At 52.9% G+C, this 8,668-nt stretch overlaps 1 protein-coding gene across 4 annotated transcripts in view; it reads left to right on the top strand.

The window, feature by feature from the left end:
* The window catches only part of ARMH3 (armadillo like helical domain containing 3), a 186,606-nt gene extending 177,958 nt beyond the window's left edge, over nucleotides 1-8,648 (top strand). For 3 of the 4 annotated variants that reach the window (XM_037064084.1, XM_037064085.1, XM_037064086.1), the window contains exons 25-26: nucleotides 4,609-4,725; nucleotides 6,959-8,648. In XM_037064084.1, coding sequence (XP_036919979.1) covers nucleotides 4,609-4,725; nucleotides 6,959-7,051 — 210 coding nt within the window. In that variant the 3' untranslated portion in view covers nucleotides 7,052-8,648. The remainder of the gene's footprint in view (nucleotides 1-4,608; nucleotides 4,726-6,958) is intronic. The other variant, XR_005069111.1, reaches the window with a different exon arrangement.
* Nucleotides 8,649-8,668: the final 20 nt, after the last annotated feature.

Genomic DNA, 8,668 nt, shown 5'->3' on the forward strand with positions numbered 1-8,668 from the left:
CTTGTGGACTAATTTAGTAACACTCAGGCCCAACCAAAAAGGAAAGGAATCTCTCACCAAGGTCACACAGTAAGATTAGAGTTAAGCCATTACCATAAACCCAGCACTGTTCTCAGCACTCTGATAGATTACCAAAGCCCTCAGAGCCAAGTTCCGCCTTTAAGGAGCTAACAAGCAAAATGAGGAATCAGGGTAAACCACCACAAAGCGCATACCCACAGATGTAAGCACATAACAGGGCTGAGCCAGTAACACTAGGTTGGTTTGGAGTCAGCTGCCAAACCAGTGCATGGGCAGCCGGGTTGAAACCGTGTCACACCTTTTAAGACAGGGAAAAGGAAGAAATTCAAGGTTTCTTCGGTTTTATCTACCACCTCCTCCACTTTCCCTTACTGTGTTGGCTAATTCTGAGGGCAGAGTCCCCCATCAGCGAGCGGGCCCCTGAACAGCAGCTGTCGGGAGGGCCATTCCCTCTGACAGGTCTGTGGCTCTGGTGCCCACAGTTCGGGGCTCCGTTGGGGCCTGCCACCACGAGGACAGGCTGTTCAGGCTCAGCCCTGATGCTGAAAATAAATCCTACAGACAGGATGAGCAAAAGGTTGAAAGGAAGGGAAAGAATGTCACTTTACTCTCCAACTATGCAGTCCACAGTTTCAGTTTCTTCAAAACCAGGTTTGATCCATTCTGCCATGCCCTTGTTACGGTGTGTTCAAACTGAGAAGAAGGTGATAAACAGAAGCTTGCTGTCAGGTCACATCCTTTTTCTTAGTTGTCCCCTAGCTCTCATTCTGCTGGAAATTCAGTCCAACAGAGATATGAGACTAAGCAGTTTTTCAGGCACAAGGCAAAAGCCCTCTGCCACCAGGGTGGGATAGCCAGAGCCAGGGACTTTCCAACTTGCCTGTTCTCCTTTGCTGCTATCTTCAGAGTAGAAGTTACTTCCCATTTCAAAGCCTCTGTTAAAACACATGGGGCACAGGCCATGGAACAGTCTGTGGGGAGTGTCCCTGGGAGTGCTGGGGGAAGGTGTGTGTCTGACACCTCTTCAGCAATTCCACACTAACTTCATGCACTGGTATCTCTGTCCTTCCTGATCCTGCTGCGGCCAGGAGCCTCAGAACCCATGTGATGCAGGGCTGGTCTCTGTGGGTCTCTCTTCTCAGTGTTTCTTTAATATAACCTGTATCCCTTTGCACTTCCAAGGTCAGTAAGGCTGGCAGTGGGTGCTGGGTATTCTCTGACTTTTGGCTAATGCATTACCAGTTTACTCAGGACAGTGGGGTCATTATGGGAAGCCTGCTTTCATATTGATTGAGGCCTTCTCCTCCCCCGAATCTGCCATAGCCTAAATGGAGATGTGCAAGGCCCTAGCTCCAGGCTTATGGTTAAAACTATCTGCGGATAAATGGAACTACCAAATGCCCACTGTCACCAGAAAGAAGCTTTCATCATAAAATTAGTAACTACTTACTGACTTCATTATGTGCCAGACACTGGACAGTCATCTCATTCCATCGTCACATCAGCCTTAGCAGGTAGATGGTGTCACCTGCAGTGTGCAGATGAGGAAATTGAGACTCGGAGAGATGAAGTAATGTGTATCGGTTTACATAGCTAATTAGTAGTTGATGGGCCCAAATTCAGATTTCTCTGACCTCAAGGCCAATGTCAGGCCCTTCCCCTCAGGAGACCCCAGGGGAGGGATTTAGGTCCCCCATCCTACCAGTTAGTTCTTCCCTAAACGGAGGCCATTTGTGTCTTCCAGTTAAATCCAGAAGATGTTTCTTTCTGGTGAGCAGTCATTTATGCACACGGGATCTTTGAGGTAGTTTGAAGTGGCCTGTGAAGGCGGTTACTCTGGAGTCCCAACATTGGGATAATAACGTTTCCAAAAATTGTATGTTACTTTCGGGAACTTGAAACTTTTATTCCCGTATCATTTTAGGAAGCTGAATTTAAGTTCTAGTTCATAGAGAAAAAGGCCTAGGCTCAGAGAGGTTATGTGAATTATCTTAGATCCCACAGTGAGAATGGGACTCCCAGTTCTGTCCTATCAGGCCCCTTGCTAGGTTCCTGTCTGCCAAGGGCCAATACAGACTCCTTGGAGAGCATGTGACCTGTAGTCAGGTGACTTACTGACTTCCAAGCTACCTGGAGCTGAGGTGGTGGGTCTGTTTCTAGGAAGCCCACAAGCCCAACAGCTGATGAAAGAAGGTAGGCTTGTACTTGGAAGATAGACTGTTACCTGATGGATTAGGGAGGAACCTCATCCTGGCCGGGGCCCAGAAGCCAGAGGCTGAGGTTGAAAATTACGGTAAAACCTAAGACCGTTAGGGACAAGGGCCTTGGGAGGCTGCCCGCTGACTAAGTGCTGCTCCTGCCAGGTCCCGGGCCAGTAGTGCATGTGGGGCCCAAATGCAACACGTTTCTTAAAGCCCAAAGCTGCAGAGAGTGAAGTGCCAAACTAGGAAAGTACCCTGGTGCTCCAAAGTCCCAAACGGGCTAGAGCCCATGCCTAGGCTTGGAATGTCATCTTCTTTTTGGAATTTAAGAGAAGTGATGAGGCAGGAAGTGGCAGAGGCCGGAGGAACTGAAAGGCAACTTTCCCCTGGGCAAAGAGGGCGATAGGAAGTAAGGTCTGGACAGAGGAGAGCTGAGATCATGCACCAAGTCCAGCAAGCCCCCTGGTTTTCTTCTAAGGAGCTGGTAGCTCAGGGCCCTTCTTCGCTTTCACCTCCCTGCAAGAAACTGAACTAAGCTATTCTGGCAAAAGCCAACTTTACTGGGAAAGGACAAGTCCCTGCTCTGAGTGAGATCTTAGAATTTCCACTCTGCCCTGGCACGAAGAGAAAGCCCAGGTGATCGAGTCAGCCTTGCCTGAGGCCCTCAGCCCTCCGGAGGTAGCATCTCTTGACATGCTGTACCTTCTCAGAAATTGGCTTTAGCATAATATTTGTCTTTTGGCACCTGACACCTCTCAGGGAGTGCTGAGCCCAAGCTGCTGGGCTGAAGGTATTGCTGAGGCTGCTCATCGTTCAGAGTTCAGAAAGGCCTGCATGATTCTACCGCGCCTGGTGTCTGAGGGCCGCTTCCATCTTGGAGGAGTCATGCCTTTTTCTGGGCTCAAGCCCCATGCTTCTGAGCCAAGGCCATGGCTGTGGATATTCTAGCCATGAACACAGCCCAGGTGCATGAGAGGGCTGGAGCACTTTTGGGTGACTGCCATTGCTGGGTGCTGGGCCTCCTGCTGATGGAGCTTTTAAATGGCATTAGAAGCAAAGGAGCCAGCCCATACTGGGGTCTTCAGGTACATAACCAGGCAAAGTTACCTTGAGGAGCTCGGTGTCTGGAGGTAATGAGCCCAGAGCCTGGGCCAGTAGTACCTTTGCCCTAGTTGTCCTTTCCTCCCAAACTTGGGACACAGCCTTCCCTGTGTCCTCCATCCATACTCTCTCCTCAGGAATTTTTGGCAGGCAGAAGTGTTTGCTACCAAGTGAAGTCTGCCCTGGCACAAGACCAAATTGGGGAGAATAGCCCAGAGGCACCTTTGAGCGCCACAAGAGTTCTTCCTGAAGCCCTCTGACCAGTCCTGACTCTGGCTGACCGACCCCTACAGGCCCATCTACTGTTAGAGCTCAGCCTCCCTCATTACTCACTCATTCTCCTAAGCTCCCCGCAGAGCTGGAAGAGCTCCATGATGCCACAGACCTCCCTCCCGGGTCCCATCGGGCTGCAAAACAACTGTCCCGCAGATTACCCCAGTCAAGGCCATTCCCGCTCCCGGTCCCTCCTTTCTGCCCAGCTCATTTCTTCTGACTGGATGTAGTGCCTCTCTTCCTAATTGTCCTTGCCTTTGACTCACGGTCTTATAAACCAAAGTCACATCTGGAACCAGCTATAGTAGCTCCTTCCTTTTGGAATCACAGAGATCCAAGCTCCTGGAATCGGTGGGGGTCTGAATCCCTGCCACAGGAAGTCAGAGAGAGGCAGAGTGGGGGAGGGAGCCCCTAATCAGAAGAAAAGATGACTTTATCTCAGTCTCAAAAGTGTCCTCTATACCCGAAGGCTGGATACCCAAAAGATTGATCAGGCAATGGAGAGGAAGACTGAGTTGGCGTTGAGAAATGAAAACAAGTGGCACATGGTGCTGAGGAACATCCCAGGAATGGGAAAGGTGGCTCCCAAAAAGGAGGAAGGAAGGAGACCCTGGTAAAGTCGCACTGAGCAACCGCGATAAGCTGGCCAGAGAAAGCTGAGAACACACTAACGCTATGGGGATGTCAGTGAGCTTAGGGGCTCGCTAGTCTGTGACCTCTTCTCAGGTTCTTACTGCACCCAGAGTTAGCAGCCTCGGAGGCCGGGCAGGACTAGGCAGGAAGTGTGGGGAGTAGAAGAGATTAGACAGTAATCCCGGAACCCTGAGGAGCTTCACCCTGTGGCCAGAGTATTTTGGGGGGAGGGAAGGGGTGGTAAGTAGTGAGCAAAGGCTCCTGGGGGCATTGCCCCAGGCTGAGTTCAGTGCAGTAGGGCAGCAGGAGGGGCATGCAGGGACTGAGTTGACTTAGAGTTTGCCTGGACTAAGCCCTGATGGCCTTTGACCTCCCCCAGGTGCTGGAGGTGGTGCGAGCCAACTATGACACCCTCACACTGAAGCTGCAGGATGGCCTGGACCAGTACGAGCGCTACTCGGAGCAGCACAAGGAAGCGGCCTTCTTCAAAGAGCTGGTGAGTCTTCCCTGTCTCTATCTCTGCCTGTGTCCCTTTCCCATCCACTGGGTTCTACTATGCAGGTGGGCATCTGAGGAGCAACTGCGGTTTACCAAAGGCTGAAGTAAGACTTGAGGAGACTGCTGGGATTGGGTGTGCAGCTTCCCTCCCAAAGCAGACCTGGACCGGGCAGTGAGAGAAGATCCTCCCCAGGGGACTGAGACCAGGCTAAGGGGGTGTGAGAAGCCTGGGGCAGCCATGGAGACAGCCCTTGCACTGTTCCAGCTGGGCCTGGGGTTTGATGGTTCTCCCAGTGGCCGCTGTGGCCCATTACTCTGTATCATGTCCTCAGAGAAAATAATGAGAGTAATTGATTCTTCTCCTTATGCAGTCACTTCCTAAATCACTAGCTGGCTCCTGGTCCTAGTGATTTAGGACCCGCCCTCAACCCCCCTCAACCTCCTTACATCTAGTTCTCCAGTCTTTGCTCCTTCCCCCCACTCCCACTTTCCAATCACTCAGCTCCCTGCATCCCCCATCCTTGGCCACCTGGAGCCAGTGAGCATTTGCTCTGCCTCCTACTCCACCTCCCAGCCAGCCTCTCCCCACAGAGCTGGACTCTCCCTGTGGATGGTCCTTCTGTGCTTTGCTCACAGCTGCTCTCAGAGAAAGCTCAGCCTCCCTGAAGTCCTGCCCCTTCGCCTGTCTGGTTACACGTGAACATCCAGGACACATCGATCTCCTTACCTACTTCCCATGCCCTCTGACCTCCCACCACTGGGCCAGAGATTGCGTCAGCCGAGCTCTCACTACTCTGTGCCCAGTCTGAGATGGAGTGCGGGGTCCTAGCTCATGAGTGTTGTACCGAACACAGCCCAACTCTGACCCTCACGTGCCATTCCTGGGATTTGGAACTTCCCAAGGGTGAGGAAGACATACTCCGGGGTGAGTTAGTTGGGAAAGGGGAAGCCGTTAGTGTAAGGAGATAGCAGAGTATTTTTATAGATTTGTTAGCAAGTCTTTAGGGTGATGAGCAATTACTGAGGGCCAAGATGTAACCAAGAGTAAGTTCCTGGGAGGTGAAGGGGGTTGTGGAGCAGAGGGCTAGAGGGGCTCCGTCTTCAAGGCTCTGTGATGCCAGCTGCTGCCGCACTCAGTTCTCCTTACATCTGTGCCTCTGGCATAGGGGGACGGAGGGGTCCGGTTGGGTGTGAGAGCTAATGAGCTGGAGCTGCTGGCTCTCCACCACGCCGCCCTGTCCTCCGCCCCCAGCCGGCCGACTCCCTTGCATTCACCATGGCAGAGGAGAAACTGAAGGAAAGTTCCCTGGGCTCTGGAGCTCAACACAGATGCGCATTCTCTTTCTCCTTCCTCCCCACCCCCTTTTCTCTCATACAACATTCTCATCTGTCTCTCTTGAGCGAGTCTCCTTGGATCCCTCTCAGAGTGCACTAGGAGTGATAGGCTTGGCCCTCTGACCCCTTCTCCTCGGGTCTTTGTCGCTGTGCAGCCAGGCACCACTTTCTGCAAGGTTCTGGGTTTGTGGGTAGAAAGAATGTGAGGTGAGCAGGAGGGACCCAGCAGGGGTACCCCCCAGACTTCCCTCCAACGTGGGAAGGCGTGTTTGTGGTATGGAAAGAGTGCTGCACTAGGAGCTGAGAAACCTGGGTCCTGCCCCAGGCCTGTATGACTAGCTGTATGACCTGATCCTGGTCCTTAGCCTCCTTGGCCTCCTTGGCTCATACTCCTGCCATCTATGCCAGACACAGGCTGCACCTCCAAACGTTCTTCCCAACCACCCAAAAGTCGATAAATACAAAGGGAGAGTAAGGAGACCAGGAACATCCAAAGGGTGATACTCCAGACCCGGAGTCTAGTAGTGTCAGTTTCTCCGCCACTAGGCCACTGGCCAGGCCAGTCATCCTTCTGTGTGGCGGAGGCCCCGACAAAAGCCTGCCCTGCTCCCCTTCCCTGTCTGCTTGCTCCTGTCTCATCAGGAGCTCAGATCCTCTTCTCTGTACTGGAGAGTTTCGGTCTCTCAATCTCTCTTCTTTTCTTCCCACTATCAGCAAACGTAACTGTTTGCTTATTTGTCTACAGGGGTAATAGCTGTTAAGGGTTCATTTCCTAAGACAACTTCTAGCACTGACTCATGGCCTCGTGCCTCAGGCACTGCCCTCTACTGTTTGTAATGATGCTCTCCTCTTTTCTCTCTGCCTGTGTCGTCCTACCTTCCCCCACCCCTTCCCAGGTTCGATCCATTAGCACCAACGTGCGGAGAAACCTGGCCTTCCACACACTCAGCCAGGAAGTCCTGCTCAAGGAGTTCTCCACTATCTCCTGAGGCCCTGCCAGCCTGAGCAGCCACTGTCCGCCCTTATCCATGAGACTGCGGGGCTGGAGGGGGCGAAGGGGAGAGGGGCTGCCCCCAAGGTTGGAGAACAACACAGACACTGAGTTCTCTTGGTGAAGGCTGCACTTCGGTGGAGCTTGGACAGCAGGTGCCAGGAGGGGCAAGCCAGGGGTAAGTGGGGAGGGAGGGGTGGGCACAGAGAGAAGCCTTCGAGAATGTAGGGCATGTCCAGGGGCCGGGGGGGCTCCCTGGACATCCCCTCACATTTCCAATCCAGATTAAAAGTTGTGGCTACTGACCAATTTCCAGGCGCTCTTGGAGCAAGCCTTCAGGTGGTGCCAGCACCTTGAGGATCCATGGCTCTCCTAGGCTTCTGAAAACTGACCGCTCTCAGATCCAGGTGGAACTAATTTTGCTTCTTCTGGCCTGGGGCCGAGCTGGGCTTGAAATCTGTCACCCCTGCCCCTGCTGGCCCTCTGTCCAGTCATTCGGACTCTTAGCCCAGGCTTAGGGCAGGGTAGGAATGGAGTACCTTTTTTGTTTTCTAAACCCAGAGCTGACTTCTCTGGGAGACTGAAGATTAGAAGCCACCCAGTGCTCTGCTGTCTGGCCACCACTTTCTGGATTTGATTCTCGGTACCAGGAATACCTGTTTGCTTTCCCCTACCCTCCAACCCATTGGCTCGTCAGCCCTGTAGGGCCACAACTTGAGCTTTTCACTTTCAATCTGGTTTAGACTGTCTTTGGGGGTGTGTGAAATAAACATTGACAGGTTTTCTGGAACCCTCAGGTGCCTACTTTGCTGGTTCCCTTTCCAGCAGTTTCCCCACCTCCCTAGCCACCCCCTCCTCTGGGAGCCTCTCCTGCCTCTGCTAAGCTCCCCTCCAGAGTTCCACCCCCTCACCCGGCTGTTGTTTACATCCAGCCTGCCTGAGAATTTCCTCTGGGGAGAAATCTGTTCCTGCTGTGGTTTGGTGCCTGGGAGGGAGAGAACCTGCTGGGGGCAGAGCACCCTCATCTACAAGAGGCCAGGTGAGCGTCCTGGAGAAGCAGTTCTGTCTACCTGTTTTCTGGGTGGAGCCACAGGCAAGTCTCCTGGCATTTGAGAAGTCGGCCTGTGATTCCTCTGGACAGCCTCCGTGGACTGCTGTAGGCTCTCCCTACCCTACAGCTGCCTCCTAGGTAGCTGCTGCTCTGAGATCCTCCCTTTCTGAAACACTTTCTAAAGCTCAGGATGGCAGGGAGGAGGCGTGTGGAGGAAGTGCAGGAATCCAGCAGTGAGAGCAAGCCTGGTGGGACCTTCCAGGTCGCTGTTCACTGACGCTTCGGGGGAGGAGTACTTACCCTGCTTTGGAACCAGAGCTTTGGCTCCGACATGGAGCGGACCTGCTCTAGGACCTGAGGCTCCACCAACATCCCTGCCAGGGATGGACGTAGATTCTTAAGAGATCAGCAGCTGGGTCACCTCTGGTCACTAGACAGACAGCTCAACCTGGCTGTCAAACTTAGTGTTTTCCACAGTGGTAAACCCTGGAGGAGCTGGAAGCTGGTGGCAAGCTGAAATTATTAAAAATTGATTTGTATGGGACAGTCTTTTTAGTGTCTTTT

This window comes from Sturnira hondurensis, unplaced genomic scaffold (assembly GCF_014824575.4).
Source record: "Sturnira hondurensis isolate 20B ecotype Veracruz unplaced genomic scaffold, ASM1482457v3 Scaffold0014854, whole genome shotgun sequence".
In the NCBI taxonomy this organism is placed as follows: Eukaryota; Metazoa; Chordata; class Mammalia; order Chiroptera; family Phyllostomidae; genus Sturnira; species Sturnira hondurensis.